This window comes from Pocillopora damicornis, chromosome 2, assembly GCF_964200805.1.
Source record: "Pocillopora damicornis chromosome 2, jaPocDami1.2, whole genome shotgun sequence".
NCBI lineage: Eukaryota > Metazoa > Cnidaria > Anthozoa > Scleractinia > Pocilloporidae > Pocillopora > Pocillopora damicornis.
The window spans coordinates 26,844,957-26,867,046 of record NC_142671.1 but is presented as its reverse complement, the minus strand read 5'-3'; the positions used below and the strand labels follow the sequence as shown (position 1 = coordinate 26,867,046).

Below are 22,090 nucleotides of genomic sequence, written 5' to 3'. Positions count from 1 at the left end.
TGCTTACTGGGTCCTTTAATAATCAAACGCATAGTAAGAGGCGAAATAAAAAAAAAGTAGACAGCTAATGGTACTAAGAAGCTAATTCTGATTTAGTTACCTTGATGGTATGAACTCATATAAGGTGGTTTAAATTTATCATCGGAAATTTTCCAAAGCAATTTGATTTTTTTTGCCTTATTGTCCCAATAGAAAATCTTAGTAAAGGTGCCCCAAAAAATTTAAGCCATGGAAAAACTCGAACCACAACATATGAATACATAAGAGGTTGCATTGACAGAGCTGAGTAACGTCTGCGCATGTTACGAACTCGCTCATGAAACCATAGCAACAGCACATGTTCATCAAAATGGCAGAAACTCTCAAATTGTTGGAAACTTTCAAATTGTTGAAAACTTTAATGTCCTTCATCCATTGCAGCGTGCTACTAAACAAAGCTGAAGACTGTCGCTGATCGCGCCCAGCACATATACCGACATTATTGCATTCATAACCTGAGAAGATACATGTGCGGCTTTTTTACTCTAGTGTTACATTGTTTTCAAATAATAGCCTGCAAGAGTTCCCTACATGCGCAGATATGCTTGAGCTCTGTCAGTTGCATTTACTTTACGCTATTGATTTCTTTGCGTCCTCGAAAAGTGGTTTATTATGCAGAAGTTTAATTAAGCCCTAATCTTTTATTACTTTTCTTTAATTTGAGACCCATTGCTCGTCCTCACATCAGTTTTCACCCGAGTTACTTTATGTGTTGTGCGACAAGAGACCTCCTTCCTCCAGGATTTTGTGGCACTCTGGTGAAGAAATCTTGGCTAACATTGGTCGACTCCCAATATTGCGAGCCATTTTCCAGGTTAGCTGTCATTAGCCAAGTAGTCTTCAAAACTTCCTTTCCCCCGTCGTTCCGGTATTGGCCGGACCAAGTAGTGGTATATTTTCCATCCTACAACAAAAGAGAGGAAAGACTCTTTCGGTTCCTCCTAAACTGAAAATGACATCCACGCTGTATAATACATTGATCTTCAGACTTATCATTCGGTGGTTTATCAAATCAACGCATTGAAAAATATTTTAATGTGGAATTCGAACCTTTTCCTTCTGGTACCGCACTGGAATAATGTCACCTTAGGTCTGTATTGTTTTTCTTTTCTTGGTTGTACCCAAACTGACACTTCTGAATCTAAATTGAGTCCTAAAGCAATTTCATGATACAAAACGGCCATTGAAAATTAGGCGATATTAATACCCTACTTCCTGATTAAAAGATTGATGGATTGTTTTTCATAAACCTTTGTTGTTGACAAATTACTGAGAGTAATATACAAATTAAATGCTAATACTAAGACCAAATAAAATTAATTCGCTGAAGCTTTTCAAAGTCGCGTGTCTATGCTTCGAAAGGACCACTGCTTATCCATTGGGAGGGCCAGGCAACACCACACCCTCAGGGGGGAGGGATGGTGTCCCTGCCTCGGAAATCTTTGTTAGAGAAATCCAGCCAGTGACGTGTACAAGTGGAAAAAAAATTTTGGATGGGAAAGAAATCAATCGCAGAGAAACTAGATTCATTGTTACTTGCCAGTAGTAAACTCTTGGATCGAACAATAGACAAGGAGGTCAGGGGTCGTTTTCATTTCATCTCATTTGTGCTTGTGGCGTCATCCCTCAGCAATAATATATATTTACATCTCCCTTATTTAGTTTCCATCCGAATATCCAGATAAAAAATTTAGGGAAGGCCCATCCTCTCCAAAGCTAGTTATTTTAGGTGGGCTACTTAACCTACAAATAAACTGTGAAGTGTATGCATAACAACCAGGACAGAAGAACACACAAAAAAAAAAACAAAACAAAACAAAACAAAGCAAAAGCCTAGTACTCGCACTTCTTTTCCTGCTGAATGAACAACATACATAGAAAGCAAAACTACCACACTAATAAGTTACCATCTCCAGACTTACTTCAAAATTGACCACGAAACCAAGCGTAGCTGGTACTCCTTTTCCCAAACTGCCAACCAATTTCTCAGTAAGAACTTCAGAACCTGAGGCACTGTTCACGTACACGCCCTTGAATACTCCATCGGCCGGGGAGCACTGGTTGATTTCCATCTGGGAGCCCAACTCGTTGTACCACTTTCCACTTATGTCAGCTATGGAATAAGAGTTGGTGATAATTGAAGCGACCGCACAATACTTGAGTGTGGTAATTATTTAGTTTAATTTTGACTTATTACTTACTTTGATGATGAAAATGAATCATTTCCATCATTTTTAATTATTATTATTATTAATGCATTGAATTGAAATGATGAAGTTTGAACTAATAGCAAAATCTGATTTCATAGTTACCATTGCCCATCTTTCCTTAATCCCAGTATAGAGGCGGAAAATAAGGACCAATAAGGACTTGGCACCAGTACCTACCGTAATCTTGGCAAGCCATAATAGAGTCCTGCTTTGTGCTAAGTGCGTAACGTACAGAACCAGTGTTGACCAAAGACACGCCCTTTCCTCCTAATAACGGCGATAGCTCCTGAATGAAAACGAAAATTCTGTATAAATGAACCTCGTCATGTGGAACCTCAGATATCTGTTTGTAGTCTCGAGCAAAAATCCGCTGTTTAAGTCCACACCCTATCTCTCGGTGTGGACTTAAAAAGTATATAAATGTAAGTATATAAATGTAATTTTATCCCGGATATTTCCTAAGAGTGGGTCAGAGGCTCAGAGTGATATTACCCCACTGTTTTAGTTTGCACTAAAAAAAGCTTTTTATCTCAGTGTCGGTGACTAGTAAAGCATATTTCCTCCGCCGCTTCGCGGCTCAGTAAATATCCACCACCAGCTCCCTCCACTTCAACTGGCGGATCCTAGGTTGATCCAATACCAAATTTTCTGACAAGCACCTTAAGAATTAAAGGCAGACAGTGAGGAGCATTCTTAATGTGATACTGGGAGTGAAAGGATTAATTAGTTTTGCTTTGCAAGAACTAGAAACTAACCCCTGGCGTAAACTTAAGAGGATAAGATCGCACTACCACTGAAATGCAGGCTGCTAGACAAGGTTTCAAAAACGAGACAACGTTGTGTTGTGATAGGGTGAAACTTTCAACATTCTCCTTTCTCTGTTTTGAAAACGTTAAAATCTGCAACTGTGAAACGGACTGATTCATTTGTGCTGATAAAACGGGTCCAGGCGCGAATAGCCTTTTCCATTTGGGGTAGCAATCTGTTTGATACATCGATCACATACATTGTGTTAGGAAATCATGGTCTTGGCTCAAAATAAAATGCATTCTAGATCGGTCCGAAACCCGTTGTGGACATATTTCATTCCCTTTGTAATAAACAAATTTTTGGGCCAATGTGCGTTCAGTTACAGAGTAAACTTTTTGCATCAAGTGAGAAAAATAACAGTCGTGTTGGCAAAAAGCTAAATCATTTATATTGCGTACAGGGTCGTCACAGGTGAAGCAAACCTTTCCTCTAGCACACCTTTTCATTGTGCGGTTCACCAACATTTCAAGTATAGATACATTTCAAATACGAAATGCTGTTATCTTCTTCAGCCCGGGAGCAACGTTTCGCTAGTTTTTTGTTTGCTTACTTTGATTTGTTTGGTTCCCACGACATATCAAAATAACTTCGTTAATTAATCCCATTAATAGGAAATCAAATATTCCGCTAAGCGTGACTCGGTTCAAACACAAATCACAAAAAAGTTTCAAGTAGTTCTAAGAAATTTGATCAGTTATAAATTGTGAGATTTAATATGCGTGATCAGTTTTACTCAACAATGTGCCATTTTTAGAGGACAAAGACCAGTCAAACTTCTAAACACCAGACCAAATGCAGCTCATTGATTGACTGATTGCGATGGTGATTGACTTAGCAAACATATTATGAACCATTGTTATAAAGCTGAAAATTTCCCAAACCACACATGCTCTTCTTGGTCCCTTTCGGGTCACGTGGCGGTTCTATGACGTCAGAAGAATTAACTTTTCTCGCGAATGTTGACCGATGGCCGTCGTGCCACATGAACGAAGCACGATTGAAGATAGTGGGATGATGACGCACATTCTGAGCATTGTAGTACTTTGCTCTTTTTATGAACTTTTACAAATAAATCATTCATAGATTTTGGGTTCGTTCTAACATTGTACCTTCCAATGTGTCCTAAAGCAGAGCTGTGTGGCTGGCGTACGAGCAGGACAGAGTGAGTCCTTTGACAACTAAGATTAACAACAATCCAGGTTACACAGTAATAACAATGTTTGGACATTTCAGATCACGGTCAGACAAGTAAAAGGCAAACTAAGAATCATGACACCACTTCTTGCAAACCAAAATACAAGGCGTACTAGTAGGTTTTAGTTACTTCTTGAACCTGAACTAAAACTGAACAGCATTTGATATATGGATGCGCCAGTGTGCCATTCATTGAAAAAACGCGCAGGGGGAAAGGTTTGCTTGACCCTTGACGACCCTGTACGTGATGTAAAAGAATTAGCATTATCCACCACGCAAATGATTTTTCTTACTCTCAGCGAAAAGTTTATTTGGTAAACTGAGTTAAAACATTGTTTCGGGTCATTTTGCGGCTCGATTTTATTTTAGGGAATCTTCCTCTGACAGCTAAGGAAAGAATGCTGTATGCAGCAAACCCAGAGAGACACTATACTGGAATTGTACTAAGAATTAGCATTTAAAACCGCAAAACTTATTTTTCTCACTCTCAGCGAAAAGTTTACGAAGTAAACTAAGTTTAAAACATTGTTTATGGTCATTTGATTTGAATTTCGCGAATCCTCCTCTGAAAGCTTATGAAAAATCGTTGTCTGCGCAAACCCGGTGAGACGCAGTACACACAAGTAGGCTAATATTTATGTGAAGTTATTGCCAGGTAAGGGGGTGGACTCGTGATATATGATAGGGCAGTTCGACAACGATATTTAGCATTACCCCAAGGACTGTAAGAGCGCTCGTGCGAGGTAGGTTCACTGAAACAAATTGTTAAAGCTCCGAAGACCGTCGTGCCACATGAACAGAGCGCGATTGAAGATGGTGGGATGATGACGTACATTCTGAGCATTGTGGTATTTTGCTCTTTTATGAACTTTAACAAGTAGGTCATTCGTAGATTTTCAATTCGTTTTGACATTATACCTTCAAATGCCTTTGTTGAACTATTAAACAAATCACTTAACGACTACTCCCAAGAAAAGATATAATCAACTTTAATTTGTTTCCCAACGATTCCAATGTTTCTTAAAGCAGAGCTATATGGCTGGCGTCTAAGCAGGACAGAGTGTGTCCTATGGCAAGTAAGATTAACAACAATCCAGGTTACGCAGTAATGACAATATTTGGACATTTCAGATCAAGGTAAGACAAATAAAAGGCAAACTAAGAATCATAACGCCACTTGTTGCAAACCAAAATACAAGGCGTACTAGTAGGTTTTAGTTACTTCTTGTCGATATCAGCTCGACAAACCTTTGATACATATTGTAATCGCCTAGAATGAGAAAATTAAAGCATACTTCTATACCCTGAAAAATACCAAGAGCTTAGTGGAAAGAGCAAGAATCATTTACCTTGGGAAGCTGACGTAGCCCTTCTCGCCAAAGACACAATTTGCTCCAATGAACCTATCTCGCACGAGCGCTCGTACAGTCCTTAGCGTAATGACAAATACCGTTGTCTAACTGCCTTATCATATGCCACAAGCCCAACCCCTCACCTGTCAATAATTTCGCACAAATATTAGCCTGCTTGTGTGTATTGCGTCTCACCGGGTTTGCGCAGACAACAATCTTTCTTAAGCTGTTAGAGGAGGATTCGCGAAATTCAAATCAAATGACCATAAACAATAATTTGAACTTAGTTCATTTCGTAAACTTTCCGCTGAGAATGACAAAAATAAGTTTCGTGGTTTTAAATGCTAGTTCTTAGTACGATTCCAGTACAGCGTCTCTCTGGGTTTGCGGCATACAGCATTCTTTCCTTAGCTGTCAGAGGAAGATTCCCTAAAATAAAATCGAGCTGTCAAATGACCCGAAACGATGTTTTTAACTCAGTTTACCAAGTAAACTTTTTGCTGAGAGTAAGAAAAATCATCTCCGTGGTGGATAATGCTAATTCTTTTACATCACGTACAGGGTCGTCAAGGGTCAAGCAAACTTTTCCTCCTACGCGTTTTTTCAATGTATGACAACCTGGCGCACCAATATATCAATTCTATGTACACTTAAATATCAAATGCTGTTCAGTTTCGTTTTCAGCCCGAGGGCAACTTTCTGTTTCTTTTTTTCTTACTTTGATTTGTTTGGTTGCCACGACATATCAAAATTACTTCTCTTATGATCAAAATATAGTTATACCACTGGTATATAAGTGCCAGCTTTAAAGGAGATCAAATATTCCGCTAGGCATGACTTGTTCGAACACAAATTTCGATATCTCAAGTAGTTCTAAGAAATTTGTCCAGTCTTTAAATGTGCGATTTAACTTCTATGATTTGTTTTATTAAACACTGTGCAATTTTTAGATCACAAAGACCATTCAAACTTCAAAAAACTTGAACAAATGCAGCTTGTTTGATCGATCGATCGATTGATTGATTGACTACGATTGTTATTGACTCCGAAAACATACCATGAATCATTATTATAAAGCTGGAATTTTTCCCAAACCAAACATGCTCTCATTGGTCGCTTTGGGGTTACATGACATCTAACGTTTCCAAGTGGTTCTATGACGTCAGAACAGTGAACTGCTCGCGTGAATGTTGACCGATGACTGTTGTGCCACATGAACGGAGCATGATTGAAAATGGCGGGATGATGACGCACATTCTAAGCATTGCAGTATTTTGCACTTTTATGAGCTTTTTTAATTAAGTCATTCATAGATTAAATGTCATGTTAATGTTAAATGTTAAATATCAAAATGACTTCTCTTATTTATCAATATATAGTTATACCACAGGTATATAGGTGCCAGCTTTAAAGGAGATCAAATATTCCGTTAGGCATGACTTGTTCGAACACAAATTACAATATCTCAAGTAGTTCCTAGAAATTTTTCAAGTCTTAAAATGTGTGATTTAACTTCTGTGATCTGTTTTATAAAACACTGTGCAATTTTTAAATCACAAAGACCATTCAAACTTCAAAAAACTGGACCAAATGCAGCTTGTTTGATCGATCGATTGATTGATTAATTGATTGACTTCGATTGTCATTGACTCCGCAAACATACTATGAATCGTTATTATAAAGCTGGAATTTTTCCCAAACCACACATGCTCTCATTGGTCGCTTTGGGGTTACATGACATCTAACGTTTTCAAGTGGTTCTATGACGTCAGAACAGTGAACTGCTCGCGTGAATGTTGACCGATGACTGTTGTGCCACATGAACGGAGCATGATTGAAAATGGTGGGATGATGACGCACACTCTAAGCATTGCAGTATTTTGCACTTTTATGAGCTTTTCTAAGTAAGTCATTCATAGATTAAAGGCAAACTAAGAATCATGACACCAGTTGCTGCAAACCAAAATACAAGGCCTACTAGTAGGTTTTGGTTACTTCTTGTCGAAATCGGCGCGACAAACCTTTGATGCAGATTTGTAATTATCTAAAATGAGATTATTTCGTGGCACTTCTATACCTTAAAAAACACTAAGAGCCTCGGGTAAAAGAGTAAGAATCATTAACCTTTGGTAGGTGTTTCGACCCTCCTGGCCAAAGATACAATCTGTTCCAAATTACCGATCTCGCACGAGCACTACAGTCCTTGGTGTAATGCCAAATAGTATTGTCTAACTTCCTTATCATATGCCACAAGCCCACCCCCTCATTTTTCCATAACTGCACACGAATGATAGCCTGCTCGAGTGTACTGCGGCTTACTGGGTTTGCTGCAGACAACGTTCTTTCCTAAGCTGTTAGTAAAAAGATTCCCGAAAATCAAATCGGAAGACCAGAAACAATTTTTTCACTCAGTTTACTGAGTAAACTTTTCGCTGAGAGTGAGAGAAATAATTTTCGTGGTAGATAATGCTAATTCTTTTACATCACGTACAGGGTCGTCAAGGGTCAGGCAAACTCCTCCCACTGCGCGTTTTTTCAATATATGGCAACCTGGTGCACCAATATATCAATTCTATGTACATTTAAATATCAAATGCTGTTCAGTTTCGTTTTCAGCCGGGAAGCAACTTTCCGTTTCTTTTTTTCTTACTTTGGTTTGTTTGGTTGCCACGACATATCAAAATGACTTCTCTTATTGATCAAAATATAGTTATACCACTGGTATAAAAGTGCCAGCTCTAAAGGCGATCAAATATTCCGCTAGGCATGATTTATCCAAACACATATTTCAATATCTCAAGTAGTTCTTGAGATATTAGTTTTCCAGTGTTTAAATGTATGATCTAACTTCTGTGATCTGTTTTATAAAACACTGTGCAATTTTTAGAGCACAAAGACCATTCAAACGTCTACCTTACCTTCCATTGCTAATTTTCTCTCTAAATTCGGAATTATTTCTCCATAAATGAAAGATCCTGCATTCAAATGGTTGTTTCAATCATCGAAGCTAACACACCGATCTATACATCGGGAGGTCATCACTTTGGTGGTGATTCCAGAATCGTAAAAATCAACACGGCTTGTAGAACTGGGAGATGTTTCCGCTACACTCGCTATCATCGGTTGAAATATTTTTGTGTGACGGATACAAATTAACTCCACTCAGAGTCTGACAAGAGCGCTAAGCAAACAAAACAGAAGAAAGCCCTCATTAATAAGATCTTATGAGCGGATGTCGGTGGTTTGTAAAACATTAGGTCGAAAGGACTTCTGTCCCTCGTTAGTAAAATTGGACACCACAAAGTTTACGAGTTTTTTTTTTTTTGTCGAACCATGAAACCTTTTCTCGCCAAGTAGGTATATAGTGCACATGGCCTATCGATACTTTCCAAAACGGCCCGGCTCTTTAGCCCGGCTCTCAATTAACCTTAATTGAGCGCATGTCCAAGGTGCCGCCAATGATCATTAGAGCCTGCCAGGACGAAGGAACTAATACATCGGTTTCCCCGGCCCAGGAAGGTGGAAAAAAAACCCTCAAATTTCAAATTCAAAAGGTATAGTGCGGACAAGGCCTTAAAATTACAAGACATTTCGAATAAGTAACGAGGAGGAGAAAGAGTCAAGGAAGCTTTTGAGATGCGTTGATAAGTACTTACGGGAAAATGTTAACCTCTTAATTGATTTGAAGATGTGAAAACCTCTTACGGAAATGTGGTTGTTCGCGACTTTCTCCTCGCCGCTCATATTAATTGCTCCCTAAATTTTATGATAAGAAAGGCAATGACGAGAAGGCACGAGTTGGTGATTCATTGGTCTGTCAGCTTTGGAAAAAGTTAGCCTTAGAATTAATTTACATCTGATTTGCGTCCTTAATAGACTTCGTAATTTTCGTGCGTAAGATGCTTCCGGAAGATACTAAAGAATGGGAGCATTGAAAGTATAGTGCATTAAAATGTAGAAAACAATACAATCAGGAGCTGCGTATCTTTACAGAACAGGGACGAGAGTTGACCATTTCTCGAAAATAATCGGTGCCGAATCTTTGCAAGAGCAGTCATATTCCTCTGCTGGACCCTCCTGAGAGGAGACTTAAGGTATGAATACTGAAACTGTGACGAAGGCCACAATTAAGATGTGACACGTGAATTTGACTAGAAGGTGAACGTTATTTGAGAATTTATGAAACTGTGTGAGGCGAGATTTAACATCCTGAAGTATATTTGACTCTTGAATTTTTTTTTTCTTTACGTGAAAACCTCAAGATTTCCCCGAAACCTTGCACACAAGATGAGAGATTAGAAATTTTCCCTTTTCTATCCGTGACGCATAAACTCAATTTTCGAAAATTCGCTGGAGTCCTGCAATATCTAACCGGTCCTCTTTCAGCTAAAATTAGTTCCAACGAATTCAAGGATTGAGTTCCAATTTGCTTAAGTAAACCCACGGTTCTTCAAAAGGTTAAGTAAAGGCTAACTTCAGTAAAACATTATCTTCTCGAAAGCCAAGCTAGCCTTGTCAGTACACCAAGACCTGTTCAAATCATAGTCAAAAGAGTGTTGATAAATTCATACATCCTGCTTACTGGGTTATATCCACTTACGACTCCAAACCCTAAAGAAGGCAACAATAGCTGACATGGAAGAGTGTTACGATAAGGCCATATGGTACAATCCAAAACTACCCATAAATATAACGTTTATACCGTCACAATTATGGGGCCGTTACAAAGTACCAGAATAGGACTCCATGCTTTATCGATGAATGAGAAAACACGAGCCTTTTAACTAAAATGACGCAATTTCATTAAAAAAAACTTAGAGATCTTGACTTACAGGCTACCGGAGAAAACTGAGTCCTGAAAGTTACGGAGACTGTTTTGGGTAATTGTTCCTTGAGCTGTCTCCACTAATGGCGTAACTGCTGCTTCGTATCAAAAATATCACCATGTTACTTGTCTTTTTTTTAATCACGTCAGAAATAAAAGGAAACCTCCAGGTAGTGCCGTTCGTAGCAAAGTTGATTCACAGTGGTATAAAAGATGAGTGAAAACTAAGGTTATAGGATAAAAAAAATGACGTTCACTGAATAGGAAAATATAACAAGGCATGGTCCGTTAAGATTTATTTCAGTAGGGAAGCTGTTCCTTTAAGCGTTGATTGACGGTGTGGAAAGCAATGTACCCTTTGATGCCAGTTTATGTTAAAACTAGATTTAATCACTTGTTAGGAGTCATGAAGTTAGTGGCACTGCAATCCAACATTGCATTGTCATAGAACTTAATAAAATAATTTTACACATAATGCATTAAAGATGTTTTTTTCTTTTGTTGTTTTATACCAAGCTCAGTTCTTATAATGTGTTCACTGAAAAGTGAAGTGAAGTGAAGTGAAGTGGTGTCTGAAAAGTATATGCAGTAATAAATAAAACCTTTTGAGGGTTTTCCCCCCAAGACAATTAATGTACCCGCTAGTAAAGTCTCTGATAGAATATCGATAAAATAATGGTCTAACTCAACATACGGTGGAAAAGCCACATATAACATCACATTTAAAGCCATAATTTCTGAATTATGGAAGAAATCATTGCTCAGTTACTCAAAGATATACATCCCCCTCAGATATGGCCAGATTTGTGTAAGGTCAGGGGTTAGAGTGAACAGTGAACTAAAGAAGGCTTCTCTGGGTTGCTTGTATACATCAATCGATAATATTTACCCAATCTTTCGTTCTACTTATACCCTACGTGCCACAACACTGAACAGTTGACTACTTTGAAAAAAAAAAATGTTGAAACCCCACTGAATGTCATTTCATCCCTAAGTGTTGATATATTCTGACCAATAATTTATTCATACCCTTGCATCAACTAAATCACCTTCAGGTCCTTCATGGGGACAGCAAAAATCTTGTTTTGACATGATAGATGGTCCAAGAAAGACTTGGATACCTTTTAACCATTTACCTCCTTATATCAGCACACACACTCTCCAAACTATTCTCTATAAATTTCCTAATGTACTGACAGAGATAATTTGTTTCACAATTAGATGGTAGCCACTCTTTTAGGTAAAGGGTTCGTAGAAACAATTTTTAGCACCTCATATCACATCTGGTGTCTTATATCTACAAATCGCTTGGGGCAGACGGTCTATGATAAAAGCAGCTCTTACAAAAGATTTTTCAACTGTACTCCTATATATATTAAGTAATACTATTAAAGATGATCCAATTAAGAAAATAACTACAGAATTTGTTTATGCCATTCACTTGCTGCATCACAACTTTATACCACAGCAGGTCATCCTTCCAGGTTGTGAATGTTCTGTCAACTCTAGAGTTGGCAACTCACCATCTACTGTTTGAGCAGAGAAAATAGATACAGTTAAAAAGGAAATTGGCCACAACCGAGTGAATCAAAAAAGCCTAGAAGTCTCTTGAGTTTCAACATTCAGTGTTCTGAATGCTATCAATAACACAACATAACATTATTTTTCATAACCTTACTTGATGCATGTATGTGAGCTAAGCACTACCTTTCAGTAATGATAAGACAATCTTGATTTTTGGGACTTATGGCCAGATTTGTGCCCAAAAAATGTGTATGTTTATAATCATAAGGGGCAATTATGTCAGGATTCTTTTTTAATCATCTTGTGGCTTTGTCCATCATCCTTTTAGAGCACTTAAAAGTGCCAAGCTTTGCAAGCTATAAAAAGGCCATTTTTTTATCCAAAAAGTGAAGAGATACCTTATTCCCTGACTAAAAATTCACTGAATCTAAGGGTGCCATATAAGCAATAAGGGCTTCTTGACATAAATACAGAAACATAATTCCCCAGGCCTGAATTTTGATTCCTTGTGCAAGCTCAGAATTTTTCCCTGTCTCACCCTCATGACAAGGTTAAAAAACATCTTTTTCTCTTCATTCAAAAGTATCATTACTACCAATTTTCCATTAAAACCACTTCATCTAATTTTCTAGGGGACCTAACCATACAAGGGTGATTTTGTAATAATTTCATATGATAATAATAATTATCATATGAAATTATTACAAAATCATTATTGTAACATTTAGAGGAGCATTCAATGGTACTTAAGAATATTTCCCACAACTGCTGTGCATCAACAGTACTTACCAAATTCTGACTCTTCTTTTGAATAGTCCTGGGCGAGTTCAAAGAACAGCTCCTCTGCAAAGAGAGCACCAGAAAATTTCCAGGAAATTGAAGAAAGTTGAATTTACATCTTAGAAGATGAATTTTGTTGGTACAAAGTCATTATTTGACTATTACATAATAAATGTTATTTGCCAGGCAGGAGGTCAGTATGGGGAAAACTGTGCCAGAGGTCTTGTACTTCCATGAGGACTGACTTAGGGTGGTAAATAACTTATTTATATTCATCTGCTGGTTTGCTTGTTTCTGCTTTACAGCAAATTGCAGGGGGAAAAAATTTTCGGAACAAGGTCCATATCATAAACTGCTGGACTTATTAGAGTGTATACATTAGCCTCTGGGATTCAAGGATTCAAGACAATGGCTGCTGGGATGCTTCAGAAAAAAATTATAATACCTAAGTTCTTTGCTACTAGAAACAAGGCTGGGGTAAACATCTGACCCAAAAGAATTTAAAATGATGCTTCCAAAGGATTTAGTTTCCAATTCCATAGTTTTAAATAAAACATTCAGGATTGAGTTATAGTTAAACTGAATTATAGTTTAAGATTGTCTGTGGCCAAAGCAGAAAATGGGATATCAAATTTCTGTGAAAAAGAGGGGAACTTGAAGAGTTTGAATTTCAAGGGAAATCTTATTATGTATTTCTGAGGAACAGAAGTGAAACTTACTTATTAACCCAGCCTTTAACTCCTATGAATGACCAAGAAAGAAATACTCCTTACAATATCAATATTTAATCAAGCAGGCAAGTAATGAGAATTGAGTTAAATTTCAAGTAGGGGATTATAAGTTGATCCAATACTAAATTCTCCAAACTAAAATCATAAGAATTGTATGCCAGACAGAAATGAGAATTATTAATGAGATATTGGGTCTGAAATGGTTAACTCCACCAAATACACTCTCCTCACTACCCAAAGTTCATTATAGATACATACCAACATTGTGGCCAGTTTTACTTGAAGTTTCAAATACTTTGGCATTTATTTCTATAAAAAAAAGTAGATTTTAACTTTGGCATTGATGAATACAGTAGAAATAAACTGAGCTTCAATACGTGCAACAATGTTCCATGTAGAATGACTACATACCATCTGCATAATCTGTTGCAGAATGGTAATCGACTTGCCGTAGCTTTTTGTCATTTTGAACCATGTCATACTTGGTCCCACACAAATATATTCTGCAACCCTGCAAATAGTAAGATTTTATGTTGAGAACTTTAGGCTATCTACAGGTAGGAAGCATTAGTCATACAAAATAAAAAAAATCACATATCCCCAGGTTAAGTGGTTTGCTCAAGAACTAAACACAACACTTTCCCCTTCTCCCATCCCTACTCCCCCAGGGTTACACTGACCACTCCCAGCAGGCTAACTGCAAGGCCACCTCATGACCATCACAAACCCTTAGATTTAAAATTGTATATTAAGTAATGACTGATCTAGAGAGTAGAGTGGGAGTTCAGACAAAGTATGTGTTGGGAAAATTGTCAGACCCCTATTCACTCTCACATTTATTACATACATGCAACACACTTAATGTCATTCTCAAACAATTTCAAATGTTGTTTCCTTTATATCAAATCAGGATAGATAGCATTGATACAAAAGCAATCACCAAATGTATGCCAAATGTATTTTCGAAAATATAATAAAATGATACTGACGTCTTCATAAGTTTTTAGCTCATTCACCCAGTACTTTGCTCGTTCAAAACTAGACTTTTCTGTGAGATCTGCAAAGAAAAAAAAAATTCAAAGCCTTCTAGTTAACTCAGGTATTTAGATACAGACTTAAGATTTACAACAAGCAATGAATAAAAGAAACTGCCCTCATCTTTTACCCTTTCACCCTAAGATCAGTGTCTATATCCTCTAAACTCTTCTCTATTCATTTCCTTTCCTTTGACAAGGAGAATTTGTTTAACAATCAGAGCTTTCTAAGTTGGTGATTACTTCTTACTATCTCAATGAATGATTCAGCAGTATTTCTGTCAGGAAAATTAGATGCTGGTCACTCTCAGGGTCTAAATGGTTAAAAGATCTGATAGGTGCTTACCATAACATAACACTGCTGCCTTAGCTCCTCGATAGTAGATCCTACTCATAGCCTCATACCGCTCAGAACCAGCAGTATCCTGTAACAGCAAGGTAATTAATTAGTACAAATAATGCTGAAATTTGATCAACAAAATTGTAAATTTTCAAACCTCCTAAAACATCCTGATAATTATTAGCTTACAAAGTCCTGTTAGGTTTGTCACTACTCATCAGCTGCATCAAGCAGATAGAAACACAAAAATGAAAGGAAACTATTTTTACCAGACATCCTGAAGGAAATTTTGTCTAAGGAGTTTTATTTTTTCACATTAAAGCTACTTGCACACATTTTTTCTTGTCATTAAGTTCTATTCTTTCTTATCTAAACAGCCAGATTCAAAGGTTACTTGTTAGTACCTCTGTTCTATTAAGGGAAAAATTAACTACACATTAAGCAAATTAGGCTGACACAATGTATTAAATGGATATTTGTGAGAGTCCCAAAGATGTCTGCTCACATGGGTTTAATTGCTGATAATTATTCATTACACAATTAGCTGAATAACTAAATACACTTTGAATTATTATCCATTGGAAATCACTTTTTTAATACACAAACTAATAAATTCATGTTGCAGTGTGCACGTTCAATAAATGATCACAGACCCCCTGTGCCACTCTCTTGTTCTTAACACATTTTGCCATCATCTGTGATCTATTGGTGAATTTATATTGCAGAATAAATAAATAACTCACCCATATTCCTAAAGTAACACATTTATTCCCCACAGTGACTTTCTTGGCACCAAAAGCTGCTCCTATAGTCTGTTGCAAATAAAGAAAACAATTTGTTTTAATCAAGGTGTTTCTTCAAAATTGCTATGAAAACAAACTTATCACAACTTTAATGAGATGAATAAATAAATAACAAATGAATAAAAAACTAAATTGTGATCAGATTCTTCCACTGGAAGAAATGTTGCTAGCTACCAATGTGTAGCTTCATAGTTCAGCTGGTAGTAGCACTTAATTAGTATTTGGGAGGCTTGGGTTCAAATCCCATCAAAGTCTGAATTTTTTCAGGTCTCTTTTCTGCAATTGCTGAAATTGCAGCTCACCTACAAGGATTATTGCTTTACTTGATAACATGATAAACAAATGTCACATTATTTTTCTCAGAATTTAGGTCACCAACAATTGTAGGGTCAAGCTGTCAATTGAGGATCACAACATTGTGACTGTCAGACAGCTAGTCTTCATCAGCATATGCAGCATTTGATATTTGAACAAATCTTTGGTATCATGAACAAAAAATTGTTGCTGTGGAAAGTTCTGCTGTTAAAAATATTGTCACTGGTGAGACACACCTTGAATAAAATGTGTGATCTGATTCAATCTAACATCAAAACAAACCTTAACATATTTATCACTTGTGCAAACCAGTCACTTAATATGGTGAAAAAAAACGAGAGAGCAAGAAGAGAGGACTGAAGACTAACAAATAAAATGAATGCGACCAGATTGCAGACATTCTTATTACGATTCTCCCTGTTATTTAGTTTCAGCATATGTAATGCTAAAAATGTGATATATCAAAGTTCATGTACATGACCAAGATCATACCAACAGCTTCATTTCTACCTCATCTTTCCACACTCCACAAATCTCCACAGTAAGACAACCCTGACAAATCTGACTACCCAGAAAACTACGGACAGGAAAATAGATCTCTCGAATCATCTTTGTTATTAATTTACTTCTAGAGAGCGAGCTCCCCTAGCCAAGACAAAATGGAGACTACCGCTTTCTCTCTTTAAATATCCCTTCATTTGAACTAGAAGAGAATCGGTACGATTGTACAGTACAACTATCATAATTCTTGAGATAATTAACTTCACCCCAATATGAGTAACAGTCTGTATTATTTGTAGACAATAAAGAAAATGGCCAATGATAGTTTCTTAGGTCGGTCATGTTACGGCACAAATGCTTCACTTGACCAGAATCACGATGTAGAGATGGAGCTGTTTACATTCCTTAATTGTTAGGAGAATCTTACATTCTGATATGGAACGCTATCGTTGAATCTTTGGTGTAAATATCTTTCAACTAAGCTGGTTTTTCCACTGAATTCCTTTCCCAGAAGAACCACTTTCGCATCTACTTTGGATCCCATTTGACCTCGGGTATCTCAGCAACGCATGGCATAAACGGCCCGGTAGGTTTCTCTGATTTGTTGTTACAAGACAGAGAATAAAGTAGCACAGCCAAAGCCCAACTGTTATTTCACAAGCTGTAATTTCCGTCACATCATTGCTGAAATTAAATCCATTTCGCAGAAAATGAATGTGAGGAGACTGGAACTGATAAGGATAAGCACGCCTGATCGAATTTGTTCTACATCGCACTAAGACTTGGCTCCGTTTCCACTGATCTCCATTCGTACGTATTATGCCAGTATTTTACGACATTCATACATTACCGTGGTCTACTTCGTGCATGATACAGTTATTATTTTGTTTTTTCATTATTCCAAATCCCTGTTCTCCGGCTAATTTCACGCAAATGGCCATAGTTCCGTACGACCCGTCATCAGTTTTCCTAACCCCTTTCCAAGCCAAAGAAAGAAGCTTCGAATTTGCAGGAAGAACTTTGACAGTCTTCCAAAATTGGAATGAAGTTGGTGTTGCGGCGGTCGTTTGGGATGCAGCAATTGTCCTTGGTCGATATTTGGAGAAGAAAGCCCCTGAACTTCAAGGAAAGAAAGTAATTGAACTTGGAGCTGGGACTGGTGTTGCAGGAATTGTAGCAAGTTTCTTAGGGGGCAAAGTGACTATAACAGATCGTAAAATGGCTCTGAATGTAACGAGAATGAACGTCGAGGGAAACCTAGGCGAGGACCAGAGGACTGTTGAGATAAAAGAACTAGAATGGGGACAAAATGTAGCATCGTTTTCGCCACCTTTCGAATATATCTTAGGTGCAGACATAGTTTACATCGAAGAGACTTTTCCTGATCTTTTGAAAACTCTGCTAGACCTGTGTGACAGAAATTCTGTTGTCTTACTGTCATGTAAACTACGTTATGACAGAGATATGCGGTTTTTTAAACTTCTGTCAAAACACTTTCACCACGAAATCGTTTTGTATGATAAGGAATTAGACATTAATGTTTATAGAGCGAGAAAGATCAGCTGAACAGTTTTGTAACCTATAGGTCTCAACAAGAATATCAGAGAGTGGTATTGAAGGCTCAAATGGTTGTTTGTTGTTACAAATCATCACATTTCCTGTCAAAGAGGCAGTCTGATCATACATGGTAACGCCCTTGACTAGTTCTTCATAGTGAAACAAGTTTTCATTACAAAGTGTTACATCGTATACATGAACATGTAGAAAAGTTCTTATAGGCAGTCACAAAAGCCTGATATTAAAAGACATTTTAAAGCTGTTTGGTATGAGTCAAAGAAAACAGTCAAAGACTTGTGTTTTTTCTGTTACTTCAACCCATGTCCAACTCTCTGAAGAAACACCTTGATCAGGCAGGAAGAAGTCACAATAATCCACACAGATCATTGATTTCTAATGTGTTTAAATAGTTTAGAAGTTGTTATTTGCACAGTAGGTGAAAAGCAGAAGGATTAGGGGCTCTTATTCAGCAAATGCAACTCGCCAAGTAAGCACATCCAGGACAAGTTTGACACCACTTCCTCTGAGCCATTTCCTGTTGTTTGAACTGTCACTGAAATGTGTCCAAGATCAATCCTGAGGTATGTTCTTTAAAGCAAGATGAGTTGTTGTCCAAATGCCATGGGTAACATGGTTTTGTATACATGCAGCCAACCCAGATTCTATTTGGGTGACACCACAGCCTTGTGTTTAGATTGCTGGACTTCTTATTGAGAAGTCTGGGTTAGAGACTTGTTTGCACCATTGTGATGTGTTTTTGAGGAAGAAGCTTAACAATCACACTGCCTCTCTCACCCAGGAGTAAAAATAATGGGTGGCGTGAAAATTCAACCCTTTACACCCTTAAATTAATATGCATATTTTCCTTACTGATCTCCATACAATTCTCAAGATGCGAACAAGGAGAAGTTGTTTAACAATCTAGAACTTCAGACATAGTTTGAAGCTACACTGGTTTGCAGATTTAATGAATATAACTGAAGAAGTTACAATTCATAGACCCAACGTTTCGACACTCCTGTCTAGTGCCTTCATCAGGGGTGATCTAAACGCTGCAACAAGAGGTCCTTTTATATGATCACTAATTAGCGGCCTTTTTTTCTGACAAGGTGTAAATAGGCGTCAGGAAGCAGACCGCTCTTGATGAAAGGGAACCAGCGACTGGTTTTGCTGTTATTCCTTACATACAGGGCGTTACTGAACCCATCAAGAGAATTTTGAATAGCCACAACGTTAAAGTTGCTCAAAAACCTTTTCAGACTTTGGGGCATATTTTCACCAAACCTAAGGATCCTGTCACGAAAGAACAAAGAACCGACGCCATTTATTCTATTCCTTGCCATGACTGTGACAACGAATACATTGGACAGACCAAACGCCAGTTTGGTACACGGTTAAAAGAGCACCAAAAAGCAGTTTTTCTTTGCAAAAAGGAAAATTCAGCTTTATCGGAGCATACTTGCCTAACCAACCATACAATTGGGTGGGATAATTCTAAAATTATCACCACTAATTGGCGTTACCACCAGCGCCTTTGTTTGGAGGCTTGGCACATTAACTTCGAAACATGCTCCTTTAAATCGTGACAATGGCGGTCTGCTTCCTGACGCCTATTTACACCTCGTCAGAAAAAAAGGCCGCTAATTAGTGATCATATAAAAGGACCTCTTGTTGCAGCGTTTAGATCACCCCTGATGAAGGCACTAGACAGGAGTGTCGAAACATTGGGTCTATGAATTGTAACTTCTTCGGTTATATTCATTGAATCTGCAAACCAGTGTAGCTTCAAACTATGTCTGATTGTCCACCTGGTTGCTGTGTGAACTTTAATATAATCTAGAACTTCTTTAGTTGATTATCATCTCTTTCATTTTTGTAACCTTAATGTTTGATTCAGGGTAATGTTGGTTACTCTTAGGTTAGAGGATTAAAAGCAAAACTAGGATTTTCATGGGGGGGGGGGGGGTTCACAGTTGATTTTCAATGCACATTGCATGAAGTAGCTGCCCCTCATAGTGTATCAATGGCCTCACTTTTATGTAGCAAGAAGGACTGACAAATGGGGTACCTAAATGTAGTACTCAAAAATATTCATGTCTTATGGATCTTGGATCTTATGTAAAACTAAATTTTAGTATTTTTATGCTACTGACTTGGAAAAGACATATCTTAAAAAGTGAGGGAGGAAAGAATCACTGGCTTCTCAAGTATAACCCAATCAGCTATGCCCATGAATGTTAAATTTTTTTTTTATTGTTTTAGCTTTTGCATTTCATGACATAAATTGTGATGTAAGTTAAATCTTTGTGAAATAGTTACTGAGTAAGGATATGTTTAAAATTGAACAATTCTATGCAATTTAGGCTACAGAACCATTAATTTCTAACAAACATGTCAGTCAATTCCAAAATATGAAGCAGGGCTTAGCCTGTCATCTTGTAATAAAACACACATCCAGCATACAGAATTTTGCTCGGCATGTTGGACAAGGAGAGGTACTAGCCAACCATCTTTCTGGCTCTTGTTGGTTCTGGCGACTGGCAAACCATTTCCCCATACAGTCTATACACCACATTGGCCTGCAATAACAGGGGACACATTCTCCTTCTCCAGACAATGCACACATCTTTTGTAGTTTAATGTTTGCTGGATGTTGCATGCAACCAATGCAAGGCTCTGGTTCCTTTGGGGTAAAACATAAAAGTACTTTGTCAGCTATTAATGAAATATCATGAATAGGCATTTACTAAAAAAAGACTTGATCAATTAAAGTTAAAAATAATGTTATCACAGGAACAGTGTATACTTAATTACTGAATAAGAAGTTTACATCATGTAATTATTTTTTTTAAATCAGAGATTCCTTTTTGCTGAGAAAATGGATTACAACAACCACTGTCAATAAACAGACACTTTTTAGTTCATCAGGACATTTTCAAGCAAAAACATAATCCTTGTTGATTGCTTAATACAACTGTCCAATAATTAATGCTTACATGCTCAAATAAATGAGATTAGGGAGGGCAATTCACTCTTAACTTAATCAGCTTCATGACTTGTCTTGCTTTGCGGGTTATTTAAGTGGGAGAGCACTAAATCATTTATACATGAGTGTTAATTGGGGTAATTGTTATGATTTTTGAGATCATTTCAACTGATCTCACTGACATAAAGAGAGGACTTGAAATTAAAATGCAGTTTCCAGCTGACCTCCTCCTCCTCTTGTAACTGGTACACTTCATTTTGGGACACCTGCTCCTTGAAGGCTTCAAGAAACTTATCACTAAGTGACTGATGTATCACAACATTTCTTGCATTCCTAATTGGGGCTTGTAGCTTCTCTCTCAGGTCACCATAATCTGTAGAATTGAGCCGGATCACAAAAGGTTTAACACCTGGAGTTATACTGGACACCCTGATATTCAAGAACTGCACAGCAACATTACTCTCATGAGAAATGTCATGGTCCTCAGCATGAATGATTGACAGGTGAACATCAGGTTGATGTGCAATGTTAACTTTATAGGCTGAGCATTTCACAATCCAAGAATCTGTGATGTAAAGACTTGTTCCCCCAATGATTGATGAGAATTTAGTAATGCGACGGAACTCTATGTTCACACTAGATGCAACAGCTCGCCATGGAGTACCATGTTTAAGTAAAAGCTTCACAAATGGATGGTTTGACCTGTGAAAAAAGAAACAGAAAGTTTTTAACATACATACATACATTGCATAAATACTGGCATACATTTTCTCACCATACTTAAAATATCACAAAAGTTTGAGAACATGGACTCAAGAAGGAAATTATTCATGTCCTATTTGGAACTTAAGGCTACTAGTAAGAGCTGATTTGTAAAAGCCATACATGTAAGAGGTAAGTTTCTAAGTAAATAAACCATGGTGCTGCATTGTTGGGGGGGGGGGGGTATTACAAAGTAATTTGCTCTATTAATTGAGTATATAACGTGAGTTGGCCACCATGGAGAGTTTCTAAAGGCAACTTTTTAAGCATTAGTCCTTTGTCAGAGCAAATAAGTTAAGGCAAAATACATTTAGAGATAGCTGACAC

General features: G+C 37.5%; 4 protein-coding genes across 7 annotated transcripts in view; 1 reads left to right on the top strand and 3 right to left on the bottom strand.

The window, feature by feature from the left end:
• LOC149050543 (avidin-like) lies at positions 1-7,749 on the bottom strand. 3 transcript variants are annotated; one of them, XM_089198109.1, is made up of 4 exons: positions 7,730-7,749; positions 2,427-2,535; positions 1,962-2,152; positions 1-943 (listed from the first exon to the last, which is right to left on the bottom strand). In XM_089198109.1, exons 2-4 carry the CDS (start codon positions 2,443-2,445, stop codon positions 740-742), a joined length of 414 nt encoding a protein of 137 aa, XP_089054235.1. In that variant the 5' UTR covers positions 2,446-2,535; positions 7,730-7,749; the 3' UTR covers positions 1-739. The 3 variants fall into 3 exon arrangements, with proteins under 3 accessions (XP_089054235.1, XP_089054236.1, XP_089054237.1); XM_089198110.1 differs by lacking the exon at positions 7,730-7,749 and adding an exon at positions 5,603-5,748; XM_089198111.1 differs by lacking the exon at positions 7,730-7,749 and adding an exon at positions 4,169-4,232.
• Positions 7,750-10,798: 3,049 nt separating this feature from the next.
• On the bottom strand, positions 10,799-17,071 carry LOC113673858 (ras-related protein Rab-24). Of its 2 annotated transcripts, none has more exons than XM_027190308.2 (8): positions 16,886-17,071; positions 15,583-15,651; positions 14,846-14,924; positions 14,455-14,522; positions 13,877-13,976; positions 13,724-13,774; positions 12,744-12,797; positions 10,799-11,959 (listed from the first exon to the last, which is right to left on the bottom strand). In XM_027190308.2, exons 1-8 carry the CDS (start codon positions 17,000-17,002, stop codon positions 11,880-11,882), a joined length of 618 nt encoding a protein of 205 aa, XP_027046109.2. In that variant the 5' UTR covers positions 17,003-17,071; the 3' UTR covers positions 10,799-11,879. The 2 variants fall into 2 exon arrangements, with proteins under 2 accessions (XP_027046109.2, XP_027046110.2); XM_027190309.2 differs by having other exon boundaries at positions 10,799-11,956.
• Positions 17,068-18,276, top strand: LOC113673857 (protein N-lysine methyltransferase METTL21A). The gene has a single exon (XM_027190307.2). It carries the CDS (start codon positions 17,278-17,280, stop codon positions 18,022-18,024), a length of 747 nt encoding a protein of 248 aa, XP_027046108.2. The 5' UTR covers positions 17,068-17,277; the 3' UTR covers positions 18,025-18,276.
• A 1,972-nt stretch (positions 18,277-20,248) lies between these two features.
• Positions 20,249-22,090, bottom strand: part of LOC113673855 (E3 ubiquitin-protein ligase TM129-like) — a 3,526-nt gene continuing 1,684 nt past the window's right edge. Inside the window, exons 3-4 of the mRNA XM_027190304.2 lie at positions 21,226-21,703; positions 20,249-20,698 (exon numbers count right to left, since the gene is read on the bottom strand). Of these exons, the coding sequence (XP_027046105.2) occupies positions 20,447-20,698; positions 21,226-21,703 (730 nt within the window). The 3' untranslated portion in view covers positions 20,249-20,446. The remainder of the gene's footprint in view (positions 20,699-21,225; positions 21,704-22,090) is intronic.

Bases quoted from the DNA above. Each gene is read 5' to 3' on its own strand.
- LOC149050543 (XM_089198109.1), bottom strand. The intron at 944-1,961 runs GTAAGTCTGGAG...CTTTTGTTGTAG, and splicing joins GTTTCGTGGTCAATTTTGAA to GATGGAAAATATACCACTAC.
- LOC113673858 (XM_027190308.2), bottom strand. From the start codon at position 17,002: ATGGGATCCAAAGTAGATGCGAAAGTGGTTCTTCTGGGAAAGGAATTC. The intron at 14,523-14,845 runs GTAAGCACCTAT...TTTTCTTTGCAG, and splicing joins GGCAGCAGTGTTATGTTATG to ATCTCACAGAAAAGTCTAGT. The intron at 11,960-12,743 runs GTAAGTACTGTT...CTGCTCAAACAG, and splicing joins AAAAGAAGAGTCAGAATTTG to TAGATGGTGAGTTGCCAACT.
- LOC113673857 (XM_027190307.2), top strand. From the start codon at position 17,278: ATGCCAGTATTTTACGACATTCATACATTACCGTGGTCTACTTCGTGC.